Source organism: Misgurnus anguillicaudatus, chromosome 13 (genome assembly GCF_027580225.2).
Source record: "Misgurnus anguillicaudatus chromosome 13, ASM2758022v2, whole genome shotgun sequence".
Classification (NCBI taxonomy): domain Eukaryota; kingdom Metazoa; phylum Chordata; class Actinopteri; order Cypriniformes; family Cobitidae; genus Misgurnus; species Misgurnus anguillicaudatus.
In genome coordinates, this window is record NC_073349.2 from 26,660,522 (window position 1) to 26,683,029 (window position 22,508).

Below are 22,508 nucleotides of genomic sequence, written 5' to 3' on the forward strand. Positions count from 1 at the left end.
CCGGGGACAAATCCACTGGATAAATTCGGTAAGCGATCCAGATGTGCTATTTGCCAGTGCACATATCACTGGGCTAAAGACTGTCCACATAAGAAAACTGATCAAGTAAGAATAACTGAAGATGCAAATGTAGAGGAATGTAACATTACATTGTTTACAAAAGCCTCGATGTCCGACTCAGAGATATTCATGACTGAATCGTTGGGATCAGCGATTATTGATACTGCTTGTACTCGTACTGTTTGTGGGGAGAAGTGGTTGCAAAACTATGTTAAAGACCTCACCGGGGATCAAGTGAATCAACTGATGCAGACAGAAACCCCCAGTTGCAGGCCATTTCGGTTCGGAGATGGGAATTTAGTGTATTCAACGAGAAATGTGAAACTACCAGCTAAAATAGGACTGACAAAATGCCAAATTGATACTGAAGTTGTTAAGGTTGACATTCCACTACTGCTGAGTAAAACATCCTTGAAGAAAGCAGGGACCATTTTGGACATGGAAAAGGACAGTGCAGTGATGTTCAAACAATTAATTCCTCTTGAATTTACTAGTTCTGGACATTACTGTGTTGATATCAGAGACAAAGAAAACACAAAAGATCAAACTGAAGAGGAAATCCTAACAGTGACAGAGAAAATGTCTTCAGATGAGAAACGTAAAGTCCTTTTAAAGCTCCATAAACAGTTTGGTCATGCGTCAGCAGACAGGCTGCAGAGGCTAATACTTAGTTCAGGAAACAAGGATGAAGAATGTTTTACTATTTTACAGCAAATAGTAAATGACTGTGAAATTTGTCAGAAGTACAAAAAAACAAAGCCAAAACCTGCTGTGGGGTTGCCCTTGGCTTCTGAATATAACGAGACGGTGGCAGTGGATCTGCACGAGTTGGAACCGAGTGTATGGTATCTTCACATCATTGACCATTTCACACGTTTCAGTGCAGGAAGTATTGTGAAAACAAAAAAGTCATCTGAAATTGTGAACTCATTCATTCACACTTGGATTAGTGTCCATGGCGCCCCCCAAAGGTTGTACAGTGACAACGGTGGAGAATTCAACAATGAAGAGATCAGAGATATGGCTGAAAACTTTAACATTGAGACAAAAACAACAGCAGGTTACAGTCCCTGGAGCAACGGACTGCTCGAGAGACATAATCAAACACTTACCGAGATCGTCCAGAAGGTTAAACGAGAGAAAGGATGCGACTGGCAAACCGCCCTTGATTGGGCCCTCATGGCTAAGAACAGTATGTTGAATGTTCATGGCTACAGCCCGTATCAACTTGTGTTTGGACAGAATCCTAATCTTCCTTCTGTATTAACTGACAAACCACCTGCTCTAGAAGGTACTACTGTAAGTGCTAGAGTGGGAGAACATATTTCTGCTTTACATGCTTCTAGGAAAGCATTCACAGAATCAGAGTGTTCTGAGAGGATAAGAAGGGCATTGCGGAAGCAACTCAGACCTACAGATGATATGTATGTGACAGGAGACAAGGTATATTACAAGAGAGCAGACTCTCCTGAGTGGAAGGGACCTGGAGTAGTTATTGGTCAGGATGGAGCTGTTGTATTTGTAAGACATGGGGGGACTTTAGTCAGAGTACATCAATCCAGGCTCTGTAAGACAAATACACAGGATCAGGGATCTCAGGATAAGAATACTGTACCAGACAACAGACAGATTGCAGATGAAAAAGGCAGCTTAAACAATGCAACAGAAAGCACAGATAGCGAACATGAAGAAATAAATGACAGGGAGGTTAATACTGAAGAAGTGGTTCATCCTAATATGACACAAACTGAAACAGAACACGAAAGCAACAGTGACAGGGAGGTTACTACAGATAAAGTGGTTCATCCTAGTATGACACAAACTGAGACAGATCACAATGTCTGTGTTAAGCCTGTTTCTTATGCCTGTGTAAAGATAAAACCAGGACAGACTGTAACATTTATGAAACAAAGTGGTGGAGGTTTACAGAAAGCCAAGGTTCTAGGCAGAGCGGGCAAAGTTTCTGGAAAATACAAAAACTGGTTTAATCTGCAACATATTGAACATGATGGTAGTGATGGGCAAAAGGAGACAATAGATTTGTCGTCTGTTAATAATCTTCACATTGAATCAACTGATAGGGAGGCTGATGTACTTATAACAAAAGACATGTCATTTAACACAGCCAAACAGGATGAAATAATGAACTGGTACAAAAACAATGTGTTTGAAGAAGTTGATGATGCAGGCCAAAAATGCATATCTACCAGATGGGTCTGTAGTCTTAAAGAAACTCCCAATGGTATTGTGCCCAAAGCACGTCTAGTAGCCAGGGGTTTTGAAGAGTTTCATGTTCAAGAACTGCAAAAAGATTCCCCGACCTGTGCTGCTGACTCCCTTAGACTATTGTTGGCAGTAATCTGTCAAAATAAGTGGCAAATCCATTCTATGGACATCAAATCTGCTTTTTTACAGGGCATGCAGTTGTCTAGAGAGATTTATGTCCGCCCACCTCTTGAAGCAGGAAAGGAAAATATTCTATGGAAATTAAACAAGTGTGTTTATGGCCTTGCAGATGCATCACTATATTGGTACAACAAAGTGAAAGAAATCATGCTGAATACAGGTGGTAGAATGTCTCAAGTTGACCCAGCAGTATTTTATTGGGTGGATGAACAGTCTAATGTTACTGGATTACTTGCATGTCATGTTGATGATTTTCTTTGGGCCGGCTCACAAAGCTTTTCAACAGATGTGATACCTATACTAAAGTCTGCATTCCAGGTTGGACGTGAGGAGCATGGAAATTTCTGTTATGTGGGTATGAACTTTCTGACTATTAATGGTGTGGTTCATGTACATCAACATAGTTATATTGATAACCTACAGCCTATTCAACTACAAGCGGCACGTGCAGTACAGAGAGATGTTTCTCTTAACGAGACTGAAAGAGAGCAGCTTCAGTCAAAAATAGGTCAGATACTGTGGGTTGCAAAACAAACCAGACCAGACATTATGTTTGATGCAAGCAGCTTAGCGTCAAATATAAAGGGTGCCACAATTCAGTCTATTCATGAGACAAATAAGGTCATTAGAAAACTTAAGTCTGAAAAAGTCACACTAAAGTTTCAACATTTGGGAAAACGGGATGCTTTGAACTTTGTAGTTTTCAGTGATGCTTCTTTTGGAAATCTCCCTGATGGGGGTACACAAGGGGGAACATTGATTGGACTCACAGGAGAAGGAGGGAAGTTTTCTCCTTTGTGTTGGCAATCTAAAAGAATAAGACGTGTTGTGAGGAGTACTCTGGCAGGGGAAACGCTGGCCTTGTCAGATGGAATAGATAATGCTATTTTTCTAGCTACCCTGTTTTCTGAGCTCACCACTGGAAATGCCAAGCTAAATGCTCCTCCGTTGGTCTGTGTTACGGACAACCACTCTCTGTTTGATGCCCTTAAGTCCACAAAACAGGTCACTGAGAAACGACTTCGACTGGAAATAAGCAGCATAAGAGAGCTCATAGAAAGTAAAGAAATAAAGGAGATACTTTGGTCAGACACAAAAACTCAACTTGCTGACTGTCTCACCAAAAAGGGAGCATCTGCCCTTATGTTACTGAAAGCACTCAGTGAAGGACTGTGGTGCTACTGAGAGCACTCAGAGAAGGACTATAAAAAAAAAAAAAAAGGAAACACCTGAAAATGTTCAATTTATATGCAACAACAGTTTTGGGTTTAACTGTGACCAATGTTATGTGTTTTAAATCTATGTTTTATTATTTTATTTATTTAATTTTAATTTTGCTTTTGTTTTCTCGTTTAAAGTATAGGGAGATTGTAAACATGTCATTTCCCCTGTATACTGTTCTTTACGGTAAACGGTGTTCATGTTACTTGGGTACTAGGTTGGCGCATGCGCAGTGTGTGGGGGTGCGCATGCGCAGTGTGTGGTCGGGCGCGCAGTGTTGTTGTTTGGCACGGTGCTCTCGTGTGTACGAGTGGTATACTGAATAAAGTGAACCATTTGAAATAAACGTTGTGTTTATTAGAATTAACACTCTGAATGGCCACACAACTCTATGCACTATTATGTACTTGTAATATGCATTTTACAGATTTCTCTAAATATTAAACAGATTTCAAACAGTATCGCCCCATGAGGTTTCAAGCACACAGGCTACACCATGACCATGTGCAATGAATCTAAACATGTTTTCATTGGTGCACTTACTCCAATCACTGCCTGAATGAGCGGGCTTTTCCCCTCGTCCTCTTCATTCACAGAGTTGACGTCAGCTCCGTGCGCTAGCGCTTCAGCCATGACCGGCAGATTCCGGGCCTGACAGGCTTTATAAAGCAACGCTCCGGGATCCAGATCCCTCAAATCCTCCGGATCCAACGCCTCTGGCTCCAGTTCAGCTTCATTACTGGAATCTTCAGAAACCTCACACTCTGCACATTAAAAACAACATCCAGCACTAGTTATTCTTACCTGTAGCTTAAATCGTAGAGCTTTGAGCTTACCGCACAAAGGTCATTGGTTCGATTCCTCTTTTTACGAAAGGATTATTACACTTTCATAAAACAACTGATAATATACTGTACTCCCCTTATGTCATCCAAGATGTTTATGTCTTTCTATGTTCAGTTTAGTCGCGACTAAACGTTTGCAGAATAAAAGTTTTTGTTCACATTAAATGTGTGTGTAATGTGTATAATAATTATGTATATATAAATCCACACACATGCATGTATATATTTAAGAAATATTTGCATGTGTATAAACATTTGTATATTTACATATAATTTATATCATATATATACACTGCAAAAAATGATTTTCAGTAAAAATATCTAAAAAATTCTTAAATTAAGATGCTTTTTTCTTGACGAGCAAAATGACCCAAGAAAATAAGTCTAGTTTTTAGACCAACAATATCAAATGTATGTGATTTTGTGCATAAAACATATCTAGAAAATACATCTTGATTTAAGAATTTTTAGATATTTCTACTGAAAACAAGACAAAAATGCTAAGTACACTTAAAAATGATTTTCACAAAATATTTTTGTCTTGTTTTCTTTAGTAAAAATATCTAAAAATTCTTAAATGAAGATGCTTTTTCTTGATGAGCAAAACGACCCAAGAAAATAAGTCTAGTTTTTAGACCAAACATATCAAATTAAAGTGATTTTGTGCATAAAATAAGCAAAAAAATCTGCCAATGGGGGTAAGCAAATTTGTCTTGAATTTAGTGTTTAAGAAAAATGTTCAAGATTTTTTGCTTACCCCAATTTTCATTTTTTTTTTAGATATTTTAACTGAAAACAAGACAAAAATACTAATATTTTTTTCTTGAAAATCATTTTTTGCAGTGTAGATAAGACCCTTTTGCCTCCCTCAGTTGGGATTGTTTAAAGGCCTTTGAAACTGCATTGAAACTGCAAACTGTTGAGGTCCTAAATCCTGGAATGTTTTTCTTAAAAAACTTACTTTTCTTTTCGAATGAAGAAAGAAAGAAACATCTTGGATGACATGGGGGTGAATAAATTATCAGGATTTTTTATGAAAGTGGAGTAATCCTTCAAGTGCCCTTTCGGACAGTTTGGATTAAACAAAATACGTAAATGTATTAAGATGTGAAATGATTGAGACTTGTTTGAATCATCTGTCGCTCACACTCCTCTTCTGTGACGCTCTTCACCACAGACTCGAACACCAACACGTCAGTGCTGCCGTCAGTACTGCCACCCAACCCACTGTCACTGCTGAGACCTGCAGGACCAACACGTGCCCGCCACGGGCTCATTACACTCTACACCGTCAACATATATACACGCAAATATGATTCAAATACATACAACACAACTATATACCCTCAGAAACTAAATCTAAAAGCCCTGCTCTCCTCACGCTGAAGTGTTTGATCCGCATCAGAGTATATCTGACGTTTTAGTTCGGTTTATTTTTATACAAGCAACCAGACATCATTTCAGACATAAGTTTGAATATTTGTTGGAACGTAAGACTTACTGCGAGGTCCTGAACCCGTGTCAAAATATGAGAAGAGGGAGTCGAGCTCATCCGGGCAGAAGAGAGATTCCCGCCTGAACTTTCTCTCCAGAGTAGCGGCTGCTGAAAGTTAACGAACACAAGACGTGATGTTAAAACACAAATATTTCCTGATATTACTTTTAAAAAAATACTGCGATTGCATCAGATTATTTTTTTTCATATGCATATATTATAATACTTCAGGTTTTCTTTATCATATTCCTATTGATTCAGGAAAATCGAAAGGCACAATATTTTCATTTTCACCACTAGTAGTCACTACAACGACAACGGACGCAGCTTGATGGCGCTGTTAAAGAGCAAGGAATGAGAAAGTTGTAATCTTTACCTTCACTATCGATAGGAATCGATCTGACATGACTCACGATTCATGGATGACGTAATGAAATAATGAAAGAGAAGTCTAGTAGTACTTCTGCGCAGATCAATCGGCTTATGACATCAAAGTATCAAAAGAGCAATGCAACAGTACTGCTTTTAAATCGCTCTCGAGATACTTTGATGTCACATGACCCCGCGCAGTGCGAAAACGAAGGATAACCCGAAGATGACGTCACTGAAAAGCGATCCCATGCGTTGGTTAAAACCGTGACTTCTCACAAACAAAAACATAACATTATGCTAGTGATTATTGGATATTTTAAAGGATTAATCAATTTTCTTTAAAAAAATCCAGATAATTTACTCACCACCATGTCATACAAAATGTTGATGTATTTCTTTATTCAGTCGAGAAGAAATTATGTTTTTGAAGAAAACATTCCAGGACTTTTTCATTTCAATGGACCCCAAAACTCAACAGCTTCAATGCAGTTCAAAACTGCAGCCCCAAAGGACTCCAAACGATCCCAAACGAGGCATAAGTGTCTTATCTAGTGAAACGATTGTCATTTTTGACAAGAAAAATAAAAATATGCACTTTTATACCACAACCTCTCGTCCATCTCCGGTCCTGCGACGCCCCAGCACGACCCCACGCAATACGCCATCACGTCAAGAGGTCACGGAGGATGTATGCGAAACTATGCCCCATTGTTTACAAATATGGAGAAAGAGGACCGTTCCGATGTTGTTGTATGTCGAATGATACGAATTAATGTCTTTGTGTCAGTTTATTGTTTAAAATGGTCTGCAAATGTGCGTTTCATATATGTAACATGTGACCTTTCCCCAGCATTACGCAATTACGTGAGGTTGCGCTGGCGTGTCACATGACCGGAGAAAGACGAGAAGTTGTGGTTTAAAAGTGCATATTTTGTATTTCTCCTGTCAAAAATGACAATCGCTTCGCTAGACAAGACCCTTTTGCCTTGTTTGAGATCGTTTAGAGTCCTTTGAGGTTGCAAATTTAAACTGCATTAAAACTGTTACGTGTTGGGGTCCATTAAAGTCCATTAAAATGAGAAAAATCCTGGAATGTTTTCCTCAAAAAACATAATTTCTTCTAGACTGAACAAAGAAAGACATCAACATTTTGGATGACATGGTGGTGAGTAAATTATCTGGATTTTTTTAAAGAAAATTGACTAATCCTTTAATACAAAATTCGTACACATTTTACTTTAATAAATCCAAAGAAAACATGCTAGCTAGCCCGACAAATCCCATCTTGACTAACCTGAGGAGAGGGTCGCAGGAGATGCGCTGCCTGTTTCCGCTCTGTATTTCCGCTGTGTTTTGGGAACCGTTGTGGCGCTGTTATGTCTCCTGCATTTCCTGGATGTCCATCGGCGCTCAGATTTCCTCGCACCGTTGACCAGGACTTCACCGGTCATCATTTTCTTCAAGAACTTCTTCTCCACGTACTTCGCCTTGATCCAGGCCTCTTTTTCTTGCCTGGATGACGACAGCTGTTTAATACTCATCCTTCAGAACTGAAGAGTCAGTGTATGGGTTTCTCCATCACTTGCCTGGAGCTGCTGGGTCCTGGTTTCTTCAAGCCCTGCTCTTCACAGCTCCCTTCATAGATGTGGTTGATGATACTATTTCCTAGTTCACACATGAGCTGCATTGAAACAGAAGAGGAAAGACTTATTCTCCAGGGTCTGTAATGTGTTTGCTCATGTCAGGATGAAGGTCATTCATGAAAGATTAGAATAAAAACATCTCGATACTTGAGCAGACCTTGAGTAATTCTGGTTCCCATGAGTCAAGGGTGAGAGAACGGACTTTTGAACAATGCACTCCCAAACTCCTGTAAAAAAAAGTGAAAAGCTGCTGGTGAGATAAAGTCTGGTTTGTTTTCTAAAGAAGATGCATTTACATTTACAAGACCTGAACAGATGTAATGGATTTGGTTAAATCTGGTTTTAGCTGCACATATTTCTTCAAGTGCTTTCCATTCACAAAGAATTCAAGCCCTAGTTTGTTTCTGTGGATGGCAGCACTAATACGGTTGAACAACATACTTCACACAGTAGCATCCCACACTGCTGAGTAAATGTGACTTCTGCCCACTACATCACTGTGTTTCTAGGCAACCGAGTTTACAGTACAGAAAGTTTTGTGATGCACACTAAAGTAAAAGTCTCACTTGAGTTCAGTACAAGAGGTGTGGCGTCATGGACAGGATGAATCTTCATTAGATAATCCACTTTATTTTTGTTGCAAATGTGGGCGCTGCCATCTTTGAGCTCTTTTGTGTAAAATTTCCGGTGAGCCACTAAAGCTAATGGTAGTCGTATTGCGAGGGACACGAGTGTGCTGTTTTGATTGGCTCTTTAATGTTTATTATGAAAAACAGGAAGACCGACATAATTTGTGCATTTAAGAGTTGTCATAATAGCTGGTGCAAACGCAGTTAATCTCTACAAAACACAATCCACGCACAAGAACTAAATGTGGATGCGACGCATGTGCACCCATGATCTGTATCCACACACATCCATCCAGTAAAATTTTTCATAGAAACTGCCAGTGGACAATAAATACAGTAATTGTTTAAAAACAACTAATATTATGCTGATTTAGCTGGTTTATTTATTCTGTTACTATATATTATTACAAAAATGCGATTACAGTACAGAACACATAAACATAAACTGCTTATTAGTTCATGTTTATAATGGTTCTTAATGTGTTTACGTGTACTTTGTTATGTTTAAACCTCCTCTGCCAATGGAATAAGACATTTTTTGCTGAATTTTTCTTGTTTTAAAGTGACACCATGTAATTTTTCAACCTTCAAATACATTTTCAAGACCCTTGTGGTAGTACATCGACTTTAAATAGGTTGAATGACATGTCTACCATAGCCTGACGGGGTCTGTATCACTTTTACTCGTATTTTAAAACTTAGGGTTTCTGGTAGTAACCAGAGCACCAAAAAAAAAACTACAAAATTCGACTGCTTTACGGCATACGTCACTTCCTCCACACAATTTGTTTTTAACGTGAATTCTGATGGAGGCTACTTAACGAGTGTAGAGAGCAACTTACAGCATGTGGCTCCGTAGCACAGTTTTAGTGTCACGGACCTATAACCCGGGTTCGATTCCCCTTTAAGGCAATTTTTTATAAAAACTCACGATCTTGATTCATACATAAATGCGATCTTCTTTATAAATGACGGCGATTATCTTGCTTATCGTTCGCTGTATTCAGATGCTGTGTTCACGTATTTACCTTTCTTTTACTGTGTCTATGGTATTTATTTACATTACAATCCAGGATGCTACAGCAGTCAAACTTGCTCACAGTGTAAAACCAAACCCTACTCATTCACCAATCAGATCCGAGCGTTTCTCTCTTCTCTCTTCCTCATTTGCTGCGTTCCGCTGTCACTCGCGTGACGTATTACAAAGCAGCAGACCTAAACACATCGGTTTACTTGGATTTGGAGCGACAATTTTCACACAAAAGAGAGAAAAAACGAGCGCCATTGCGGAAAATCGTGGTGGCGAGGGAGAGAGAGACGATGCAACAATATTTGTTTGGAAAAAGGCAAGGTCGTTTGTCAATTGGAAGGCTGCAGCCTCCGGAGGTCAAATATGCAGGCTGCATACGTCATCAAGCCTCGTTTATTAAGGTAAACTGAGCATTACATTCGCAAGTCATAAGCATACTGCAACAATTTACGATTAACTAAGTACAATAGTCAACTTTATAATTGTTAATATTGTGAAATAAGACGTCTTGATGACGTATGCAGCTTAGAAATACGACATTCGGAGGCTGCAACCTTCAGATTGAGAAATGGCTTCTGCCACGACGAGTTCCTCATCAGAAAGATGTAACATGACTGCGTTTCTCCCTGTTGTCTCAAAATGTTGATCGTTTAGCGTTTTAAATGTTTAGTTTTTAGTTTAGTTTTAAGGTTGGCCAGTTCCTTTCCTTTGCGACAGTGCTGCGGCGCTTGTGGCCTCTAGGGGCGCTAGGCGTGAAAAATACACGTCTAGCACCCCCTAGTGGCCAAAAAGTTTCATGGTGTCCCTTTAAGTAAATTCAAGAAAAAATGTTTCTTATTCCATTGTCAGATTTTTTTGCTTGTTTTAAGCACAAATTCACCTAAATTTGATATTTTTGGTCTAAAAACTAGACTTATTTTCTTAAGTCATTTGCTCATCAAGAAAATACATCCTGATTTAAGATTTTTTTTATATTTTACTGAAAACAAGACAAAAATACTAATTATAAAAACGGGCATTTCTGGTTCTTCTTTCTGATTGGTTGAAACGCGTTCTAAGCCGTGATATAATACCCCAGTAAACCCACATTTCAGACCGCATTACAGGAGTATCACTGCGCCACTGTTGGGCACGACGCGAAGCACTGGTAACTCACTGCTTCTTGGGGCTTATTGCTTTAGTATAAAAAGTAATTTTTTGCAGTTAATACAAGTGTAAGAACTTTTTAAAGCTTTGAGTTGCTTGTCACACTAAACCTGGTGTGTGAACTCATTTCACCAAAGAATCTCATCCACAATCCCATCACACTTCACCTGTGAATCCCGGAGCATTCGATGCAGAGCAGGACACCCAGGTTGATGCTGGCCCAGCGGGGTTCGGCCTGGCCGCAGTCACAGCACTGCTGGTTTCCAGGCAGACAGAGGATTCGCTGCAGAATGCTCTCGCCCCGCCCACTGCGCTCTCGCGGCTCATTTGCTGAATCTATACTACTGATGGAGGGGGAGGCGGTCCGGTCCAAACGCTGCAGAGAGACAACGCAACAACAGCTATTTGCTTGCAATAAAAGTGACTATGCTACTATTGCTAGATTATTAGCACATACAGCACAGCGAATACAAACGCTCAATATAATAATTGTCTGGACTCTCTCTGTAGGCTGAAGCGATGCTGGCTTGGACCGCCTGGATCCAGGCCTGTCGAAGTTTCTCAGACTCCGCCTGTAACATGCAGCTCCTACAAACAGACACAAAACTCAATAGCTAACAGCTGTGTGGTTGTAAACGATCAACCGAAATCCATATAAACGTGATTGGGACTTACTTGGTGGGTGACACCACTTCAAAACAAAACCTTCTCTCGATGTCCTCGCAAGGTTTGACCGAACACAATCTCAGGTCTTCCACAACGACAGTCAGTGAATCCTGTGGAATGGAGCCCAAATTCCCAATAAGCATAAAACATTGCAGACTGAATAGATTTTTATTTCACTGGCAATACTCTGAAATGCATTTAACGGCTGTGTTGTCGCAGCACTTTTATGTGAATGCCCTGACCGAGCGCTTTAGCAGAAATGCACTGAATGTCCAGTGAAAAGAAGCCAGGATTGTGTTTGTATTGATTTGTGCGTGTCATTTCCTAATAAACATTTTATTTTTAGTGGTTTAGCTAAACTAGAACTACCATAGCTAATAGAGGAGTGAACTCAGAGGTAAAGATTCATCATTATTGATTCTCTACTCAACAATTCTGCTGATCAACAACACAGAAGATTGACTCTCGGCTTTAATTGCAGCTAGTCTGTCCTGGACCCTTAAAGAGACAGTACACCCATTTTGTATGGTCTTTATACACCACTGTTATGTATATTATATGGCATTTCTGTCAAGAGATCCTTCAAAAAATTAAACTTTAAGCTTTTAACTGTTAAGTTATATTAAAATGTACCTTTAATTTCTTCTGATAAACCAACTGGCTGTTTTGGATGGAGAACCACCGTCTGAGAAAAGATAGAAATGTATTTGAAGGATGTTAGATGTAACTGAAAACTAATGTATGAACACTGTTAAGTAAAAGTTGAACCAACCTGTTCCATGTTTTAAAGGCATTGCTGGCTCTTTTGAACAGGTAGCCCTCCATCACCAGACCGTTTGGTGCGTCAACATTGAACTCCAACTTGGGGTCGTCATATGCAAAGTCCTGAAGTACACAAAGAAAGAAGACTTTTAGGCTAAATTTACATGACAATGATTTAGTAAAATTTGCAAACTTTTGACAATTTTTACATACAAACTATGACAAAAAGGTCAGCGTTTACATGAATCCGCAAACACGACTTACAGTAAAACACTGTATTATGCGTGTCAGGCCAGTAGACGGCGATGTTGCTTTGTAAAAAAACACAACACGCCTGTGCACATACACATTCGGCTACAGAGCGATAAATACAAACAATCAGGACGGCAAAAGCATTGAGCACTTTTGTTTAGATTAGGGGTCTCCAACCTTTTGTGAGCCTTTTGTGAGCAAGTGCTACCACAAAAAACAATCTCTAGTGCTACTTTTTTGATATAGTCTTCTTTAAAAAAAAATTGTTTTACTTTTTTGATTTTATTTTATTTTACTTGTTGATATGTTTTATTATTGTTTAAAATATACATAAAAGAAGCTAAGCTAATATAAAAATAAATAAATATTAAAATTGAGGCTATTAGTAGAATATGCTTTGGCGCAACTCACTAGCCTCTTTCACACAGTAATTCTGGTAAATTACCATGAATTTACCAGAATGAATTTACCAGTAAATACAAAAATGTGCTGTTCACACACGCAGTGGCGTTCTGTTATTTTACCAGTAAGACATCATTCACACATCAGTACAGTATCAAAATACCGGTAAATTCGTTGAGAAAGCGGAAGTACCTGTAGCACGCGGCGAGCTCAGTGTTGTATTTATAAACAATCCACGTCGTTCATATCCACGGTCCGTATTTTGTTGTTTTCACGTTTGTGGTAAACAGTCGCGAAGTTGCTCATGACCAAACAACATTGAATGAGACGACGTCAAACCGAAAATGCGTTTTTAACAACAGTACTGTTTGCACTTTAGGCTTCACAGAGGGCGTGCTAAGGACGTCGGCAATTCGGCGGTAAGCTGTTTTAAACAACTTTGGTGAAGAAATGTGGACGTAAACTTCAGGTGTGCTCAACTTTCAAGCAGCATGTGTGTGGAAACGTCAGTAAACAGTGCGGGGGTAAACGCGTCATCTGTATTAAAACGCTATGATTGGCCCGAAGCTGTCAGCACGGTCTGACGTCGTCCGTTCTAAATGCCGGTAATCCTATAATTTTCGTTCACACACAGCGCTTACCGGTAAATTACTGGTAATCTTACAACCTGTTTTACTGGTAAATTGGGAGCACTGATTTACCGGAAAGGTTCTGTTCACACATGATCTGTTAACTGCAATTTACCAGTAAATTACCAGTAAAGACTGTATGTGTGAAAGGGACTAGTGACTCCGTGCGGGCAACCTGGTGTCCGCGGGCACCATGTTAGAGACCACTGGTTTAGATGAATGATGAAGTAGGTTTATTAATACATGTGACCCTGGACTTTAAAGCAGTAAAATTTCGTACACTTTTTAGTAAGCGGTAATAAACTCACACTGCAAAAAAATGACTTTTTTTGTCTTGTTTTCAGTAAAAACATCTAAAAATTCTTAAATGAAAATGTATTTAATTGATGAGCAAAATGACCTAGGAAAAGTAAGTCTAGGTTTTAGACAAAAAAACATAAAATTTAAGCGAATTTGTGCATAAAACAAGCAAAAAAATCTGCCAATGGAATAAGAAAAGTTTTCTTGAAATTAAGTGTTTATGAAAAAAGTAAACTTATTTCAAGAAAAAATTTTCTTATTCCATTGGCAGATTTTTTTCTTGTTTTAAGTACTAATTTACTTAAATTTTATGTTTTTTGTCTAGTTTAAATTTTCTGTCTAAAAACTAGACTTATTATCTTGGGTCATTTTGCTCATCAAGAAAAAGCATCTTAATTTAAGAATTTTTGGATATTTTTACTGAAAACAAGACAAAAATACTATAAAGAAAATCATTTTTTGCAGTGCAGTATCTTAAGTACACTGCAAAAAATGATTTTCAAGAAAAAAAATTCTTAATATTTTTGTTCTGTTTTTAGTAAAAATATCTAAACATTTTTACCTTAAGATGCTTTTTCTTAATGAGCAAAACGATCCAAGAAAAAAAGTCTAGTTTTAAGACCAAAAATATCAAATTTAAGTGATTGTGTGCATAAAACAAGCAAAAACAATCTGCCAATGGGGTAAGCACATTTTTCTTGAATTTTCTTGAATTAAGTGTTTAAGAAAAATGTTCAAGATTTTTTGCTTATCCCATTGGCAGATTTTTTTGCTTGTTTTATGCACAAAATCACTTAAATTTTATATTTTTGGTCTAAAAACTAGACTTATTTTCTTGGGTCGTTTTGCTCATAAAGAAAAAGCATCTTAATTTAAGAATTTTTAGACATTTTTACTGAAAACAAGACAAAAATACTAAGATTTTTTTCTTGATAACATTTTTTGCAGTGTAGCACAAACATAGTCTTGCAGGCCGCCTTTGTTGTTTTGATTACACGCATAAGACTGCATAAGACTGAATGAACACATGTGCACGTTGTCATCGTTATCACAGATTCGCGTTTACACAGAGACGACAAGGCATTGTTTTAAAAACTTAAAAAGTTTGTGTTTGTTCAAAAGTTCGCCAATGTCATGTAAACGAACAATCAAACCGTATTAAAATTAACCAGTTTTGGTTGAAAACATCGTGTAATCGGCCTCTTAGAAAAACAGATGAAAAACAATGAATGTAAATGAACACAATTTCACAAACATTTTTACCAGCTTACTCATAACATTGTAACAGTGTGTGATATTACTGTTTTAATATTAAATAGGTTGAACTTGCAAGTGGAACAGATGCAATAAATGTATAAAAAAAAACATTTTCTCAGTCTTTGTACATACACACACACTATGACTCATCCAACTAAACTCCCAGCAAACCATTTTGACAATGACGCAAGTTGTTGCGCCTGAGCTGGTCCAAATCATTACCGCCAACGTGCTGAACATTCACACTTACCACTCAAAAATGACTGTACTGTCCTCTTAGCGTTTCTGCAGCCCATGCAATGCACATGTAACAAAATGGACACTTAATCTATACTGGATGTTCTCATGACAGCTAACCCTTCTCAGATCACTTATATTGATTACCTTTGAGTGGACGAATGATACACTGTCAGACAAAGGGACGACCAGATTAACACTTTAGCCATCACATGTGGTTAATGGTATACCATTATAGACTCATGTGACACATCTAAAGCAGGGGTGGCAATTTCACAGGAGGTACTTTAATAAAGTACAGCACTAACTGCTAGAATATCTCAATAGTTTAGTTTCCCCCTAGACAACTAGATTTAGTACAGCTAGACAGCATAATGAGATTGAAGTCTCCTGCATCTTATATTAGATTAGCAGTTTTGTAAATCTCCCAAATTTTGCATTCAAAGAGCAACTAAAATGAGTTTTAAACCTTTAAGAAAATGGCCATAATTCATATGAGGCGTTCTTAAAAACCAGATCATTGCACAACCCCAACAAACATCTTCAAAAGTGTTTCAGGAGATAATCCTCATGACATTGTTAAACATCTTCAAAGTGTTCTGATCTCTTTTCATGTGAAACCTCTCAAGACTACAAGATAAACATCCAACACGTTTGTTAAAATGCTTGACAAATTCTAGTCAAAGAGCTCTTAAAAAAACAATCATTTGATGCTTGATGATTAAATAACTGATGTAGTTTTTTAATACAATCATGAAAAAAACACATTTATTGATGATCACATCACCACCCTTACAAAAATTAACCCTTGTTTATCTTTAGGGGCTTTTTACACCTTGTCACTTCATGCGTTTTCTTTATTTGATCATAAAAAGACCAGGTGTAAATGCCCTCTGAAACGTTTTCAAGAAGGATTTAAATCCGATCGCTCAAACCACTTCAGGAGGTGGTCTTGGACGCATTTTAGACAAAACTAGACAAGTGTAAATGCATCTGGTTGATGAAACCACATACGTCAGCGCTTTACTCCACCCAAACGCAAGCACGTCACTCGCAAATAAGCTGGAAGAGAGCCAAAAAAAAACAAAGACGACATGCTTATTGCTTTATGGAGTGATGACAGTGGGTAAAAAAGCTTCCTACATTCAATAAAAGAGTCTAATGACAAACTCAAATGATATTAAACAAAGAAATAAAACTTTAAGAGAGAGTTTTGTGAATGCTTTTCCCGTCATGGACCTGCATTAAATTACCACGCTGTCACTCTCCTGCTGCGCTGTAAGGCCAGCTTCAGCTCATGCCGAGCAAGGAGACGCGCATCCCCTGCCCAACATACAGTACAACATACAGTAAGTGCTGCCTATTGTTGCATAAACGTCATCTTAAGATCCCAGCATTTTCGTAGCAAAAATCACATATATCTTAGCAGAAAGTTGAAAAATTTTCCATTTACTTTGGGCAAGCGCAGCCATGTCCCCTGTTGCCATGTGAATGTTATGAAGTGACGTAATTATGTCATGTGAACATCATTGATAAAAGCTGCAAAAGGTTTTTGCAAGCTCCCGCAATTTTTGCAAGTTCTCACAATTTTTGCAAGTTCCCACAATTTCATCGCATAAAATTGCATAAATATCCCACATTTCCATCGCATTTTTTAAGATAACGTGCCGCAAGATCAAGGATTTTTGCCCACAACAATTAAAAAAAAACTGCGTTTTTCTGGAAGGACTGTTAAATGTCCTAATATATCTAAAGTGTAGTCCTAGATTAATCTAAACCCTGTCTGGGAAACTGCCCCTTTGTTAATTTTTCTTAAGTGCATTACGACTCCTTCACGTTTAAATTAAAAGTCACAATATAAGTCACAAGTGAGCGAGCATTTACCACCTTGTTTAAAGAGTCGACAATAAACGTACATCTACAAAGCTACTGTACCTTATATACTACAGGATGATGAAATGATACCGTATGTAAATCTGTTAAGACTTTTAAGTGAATGGGGGACCTGACTGACCCACATCTAGGAACCAAAACATCACTGACAATTCTGTACTGACCGGGACCAGTATGCGGCAACCACTATAGCAACTGCATAGCAACACATTAAAAACCACATGGGACGCATGAGTGACCGCACAGCAATGGCCCACAACAATCACAGAGGACCGTTTGGCATGGACAAGCACCACTCAACTTTTTTTTTTCACAAAATGTAAAAATCTCATCTCTCTTCTTCTTACTAGTTGTGACAATATAGCTATTTATGGTCAGTCATTTAAACCAGTCCACAGCAGGGTGACTGTGCAAACATTCACTGCACGCTCCATTCACTTCTGTCTCCTTATAACCAGAGACTAAAAGCTCGAGCTGTGAATACAACAGAAGCTCAGCCGGTTCCCCGTCTCCCGGTCCCCATATTCCCACACAGATGAATATAATGCGGCTCGACTCCCACAGATTTCAGTCTATAGACATTAAAGCATAGACGTAGGGAGATTTAAAGAAAAATGTATGATATAATAATAAAATAATCATATTTAGTTTTGCACATTATGCATAGTGTTTTAATATAAAACTATATTTTAAATGTAGCCTAATTGATGCATTAGCAACGCAAAAGTTGCAGGTTCGATTCCCAAGGAAAACACACATTACACTGTACACAGTCAATGCACTTTAAGTCTGTTTGGATAAAAGCGTCTGCCAAATGCATAATGCAAATGTAAAATAAACAGTAATTCACTTACACTGTATGATGCATATTATTTTTTGAATGCAAAACTTTGCTTATAAGCAAAATACACAAAACATGCAAAGGAATGAACCGAACAACTTAACCAAAACAGGCAAACAATTACATTGCTTAATATTGCTTTGATATTCAAGGGTACAGATACATAAAGCATAATATAAACTTTGCAACAGCAGACATAAATACCAGCTCAACCACTGTAGCATTACAGTCCAGCATCAGTTTCTATTAAGCTATAAAATCTCGTCCAAAGTACATAAATGCACCTACCAAAGTTAAGTCTAACCTGCCAAATATCTTCATCTTCAAACGTTTTACGTATTTTAAAAGCATTGCATCCGATCGACACGTCTGTGATTAACTAATGAATGTAAAGACGGATGAAGCGCGCAGTGAACGGGAGGAGTGAGTCACGCAGTACAGCATCGCTCACAGATAAACCTCATTAACATACAGCTGCCATCCCACACGTAAACCTTCACCCACTGAACCTCCGGAGTCACAGCGCCTCCAACAAACACAACACTTTACCATCATCTCCACAGGAACAGATATTCATCCTCATATAATGCTTAACAGATTAGTTGATGCATATTCAGATCTTTCTGATTCTTCCCCCTCATCACAAGAAACATCACAAATGCACTTACAATATAAACTAAGCTTGATTTCACCTTAAATGTTAAAATGCTTTGTGCCAATTCCCATAAAAAAAAAAAAATGGTTAATATTGAATAAATCTTTATATCCAACAATTAAAATACCTGCTGGCTATGGTTGAAAAATCTTCTGTGCAGCGTCTCACGACTGCAGACGACTACAGTCGCTATTTCAGGACCTAGTGATGATGTGCATGTGCGTAAAAGCCCTTCATCTGTCTGAACTACAAAGTCTATCAAATTTTAAAGCATCCACCGAGGGGAAAAACAAGGAATTAAATATTAAACAGTAAATTCAGGGCAAAGCATTATGAAGGCATGCGATCATGTTCACTTTTGCTGTACCACAAAATACCATCCTCACCATCATCATCATTTACTCTTTTACATAGCCACAACAGTTTATATATGAAATACTGATGGAAACATTTCGCATATCTTCACTAAAACATTTGGTGGCACTGGATCTTTATACTTTGTCTCTGATTATGCAATATTACATTGCATGAATTTTTTGCCCAGTTTGACAGACATGGCTTGCAAATGAGCACATGCGTAAACTTCTTTTAAGCAGAAAGCTAGTTTGGACAAATGAATAAAAATGCATTTAAATAGTCCTGCTTTATGTAGTTTCGTTTCACTCCCTCTTAGTGGTTCCTGCGGGTCATTAATGTGTTTAACTGATGTTTTGTGTCACGACGGACATTTCATACAGTACAGAACTAAAGCGGCTGTTTTTTAAAAATAACTACGAGAGGTTTCGTGGCATACAAAAGAATGAAAACTTAGACAATTAAACAGAAACACACTGGGTATCTGTGGTTTAAAAATACAAAATTAAGACATTTTGGAAAGTATGCTCCTTAAAGTGGTTGCGAGGCAGTACATTCAGAGCTATAGTATGTTCAACATCTATGCGGCATTGGGGTAATACTGTCACATTGAATGGTGATGTATAGTAATGGAGTGTAAGAGTTTCAAATCCAAAACAGTCCCAGGAACCATCTCTTAAACTAAAGAACAAAGAATAATGCATTTTTCCCTTAGCTCTTTCCCCGCCATTGACAAGTTATCTCGTCAATTAAGAGAAAACATTTGCATAAAAAACGGTGTTCCTGATTAATTATGTTAATCTGCAACAGGGGCGCTGCTAAGGATTTTGGGCCCCATGAAGGAATCTTGACGGGGCCCCCAACACAGCTGAGACTTTTTTCATATTACTCCATTGGCAGATTTTTTTGCTTGTTTTATGCACAAAATCCCTTAAATGTAATATTCTTGGTCTAAAAACTAGACTTATTTTCTTGGGTCGTTTTGCTCATCATGAAAAAGCATCTTTATTTAAGAAATTTTAGATATTTTTACTGAAAACAAGACAAAAATACTAAGAATTTTTTGAATCATTTTTTGCAGTGTGGTAATTATCTTTAACACTAGAACGAACAAGGCGTCATTTTGACCGTTTGAAATTTGCATAGTCAATAACTTTGTCTAAATAAATCACGTGCATAAATAAACGTGCTTACTTGTCGAAAAATGCTACCGTAGAGACCTGGGGCCTCGTGGACAAAGCGTGCGCGTTAGCACAGAAAAGTGCCATAAGCTGCGATCATTGTCAAGGATGGGCGGTTAACAATTTAGGCCTACTTACAAACCCACCTTTTCTTGTGAAAAATTGGGTAACATAATGTCGACCCTTTGCCTCTTTCACCACTTATTTTTTTCTCTTTCCGTTTTTGACTTCCAGGCATTTTCACTTCCTTGTCAGACAAGTTGATATTCTGCCGGCACTATAAGTGAAGTCAAGCTGTGTTGCCTGGATTATACAATTTGGGCGGACTGAACCATTTTATGACAATTGAGAGGGGGGAAAGGGGCCCACAGACGGTTGTGTTACCTAAACAAATACATTTTTTGAGGCCAGGAAACATCATCATTGTTTACCCCCCCTTTACAGCACCCCTGATCTGCAATACCACGATTATTCACTTTACTGATACCACACACCCAATTTATGAAAAAACTGAAGCCAAAATGTTATTTACTAATTTTAAACTCTGTGCATGTTTTGATAATCATTCTGAATCTGACAAAAATGTTATTATTTCAGCTTTTTGCTTTAAAATTTTTATATTTAAAAAATACCTAAATTTTAGACTTTATAAACAGAGAAAAAAACATACACTGAAAAAAATTATTTTCAAGAAAAAAAATCTTAGTAATTTTGTCTTGTTTTCACTAAAAATACCAAAAAATTCTTAAATTAGGATGTTTTATCTTGATGAGCAAAACGACCCAAGAAAATAAGTCTATAGATTTTAGACCAAAATATTAAATTTAAGTGATTTTGTACATAAAACAAGTAAAAAAATCTGCTAATGGGGTAAGCTAATTTTTTAGTGTTTAAGAAAAAAATTCAAGATTTTTTGCTTACACTGCAAAAAATGACTTTCTTACTTAGTATTTTTGTCTTGTTTTCAGTAGAAATATCTAAAAATTCTTAAATTAAGATGCTTTTTCTTGATGAGCAAAATGATCCAAGAAAATAAGTCGAGTTTTAAGACAAATAATATACAATTTAAGTGAAATTGTCCTTAAAACAAGCAAAATTAACTGCCAATGGGGTGAGAAAAAAAATTGTGAAATAAGATTTTTTTTTTTATTAAACACTTAATTCAAGTAAAATTTTCTCACCCCATTGGCAGATAATTTTGCTTGTTTTAAGCAGAAATTCACTTAAATTGTATATTTTTTGTCTAAAAACTAATATTATTTTCTTAGGTCATTTTGCTCATTAAGAAAATACATCTTGATTTAAGAATTTTTAGATATTTCTACTGAAAACAAGACAAAAATACTAAGTAAGAAAGTCATTTTTTGCAGTGTACCCCATTGGCAGATTTTTTTGCTTGTTTTATGCACAAAATCACTTAAATTGTATATTTTTGGTCTAAAAACTAAACTTTTTTCTTGGGTCATTTTGCTCATCAAGAAAATACATCATAATTTAAGAATTTTTGGATATTTTTTGCTGAAAGCAAGACAAAAATACTGAGAAAATGTTTTCTTGAAAATAATTTTTTTGCAGTGTAGATAACGTTTTCCAGTTTTGTTTGTTTGTTTATTGCTTGTTTGAAAGCAGAGGGTCTGTTCTTTCATTTGATATATTTGCATGTTTATATATTTTTAGAAGAAAAATTTCCTGGAAGGCATTTTGTGAAACTTTTGTGAAAATCAAAAAAAAAAAATGCTGGCGGGCAACTTTTCAACTATACACTCCAAAAAATGACTTTCTTACTAAGTATTTTTGTCTTGTTTTTGTACAAATATCTACAATTTCTTAAATCAAATCAAATATGAAATTCAAGTAAATTTGTGCATTTGTTTACCCCATTGGCAGATTGTTTTGCTTGTTTTATGCATAAATTCATTAAAATTTTATAATTTTTAAAAAATGCATCTTAATTTAAAACATTTTAAATATTTGTACTGAAAACAAGACAAAAATACTAAGTAAGAAAGTATTTTTTTGCAGTGCAACCACCAGCTGTTACACAAGACCGATGTTTGTAGGACAAATAACCACTTACATAACACATGATCTGGTTTACAGCTATGTGCTATGTGTCATTTTAGAGCTGGTGATTTATTTATATCCATCTAAAAGTGTAATAAAGTCACATAAAACATTTAGAGGCAACTTGCAGACTTTGTAAGCCTCATTTGTAGGGCTGAACAAAAAGCA

At 37.2% G+C, this 22,508-nt stretch overlaps 1 protein-coding gene across 5 annotated transcripts in view; it reads right to left on the reverse strand.

Moving 5' to 3' along the window:
* acap3a (ArfGAP with coiled-coil, ankyrin repeat and PH domains 3a) overlaps window positions 1-22,508 on the reverse strand; it is an 83,695-nt gene that overhangs the window by 8,310 nt on the left and 52,877 nt on the right. For 2 of the 5 annotated variants that reach the window (XM_073875495.1, XM_073875492.1), the window contains 11 exons: window positions 12,286-12,398; window positions 12,147-12,198; window positions 11,523-11,623; window positions 11,318-11,435; window positions 11,015-11,217; window positions 8,200-8,269; window positions 7,986-8,080; window positions 7,694-7,911; window positions 6,034-6,135; window positions 5,675-5,775; window positions 4,231-4,443 (listed from right to left, as the gene is read on the reverse strand). In XM_073875495.1, the coding sequence (XP_073731596.1) occupies window positions 4,231-4,443; window positions 5,675-5,775; window positions 6,034-6,135; window positions 7,694-7,911; window positions 7,986-8,080; window positions 8,200-8,269; window positions 11,015-11,217; window positions 11,318-11,435; window positions 11,523-11,623; window positions 12,147-12,198; window positions 12,286-12,398 (1,386 nt within the window). Of the gene's footprint in view, window positions 1-4,230; window positions 4,454-5,674; window positions 5,776-6,033; window positions 6,136-7,693; window positions 7,912-7,985; window positions 8,081-8,199; window positions 8,270-11,014; window positions 11,218-11,317; window positions 11,436-11,522; window positions 11,624-12,146; window positions 12,199-12,285; window positions 12,399-22,508 lie in introns of all 5 variants that reach the window. The other 3 variants (XM_073875494.1, XM_073875496.1, XM_073875493.1) reach the window with 2 other exon arrangements.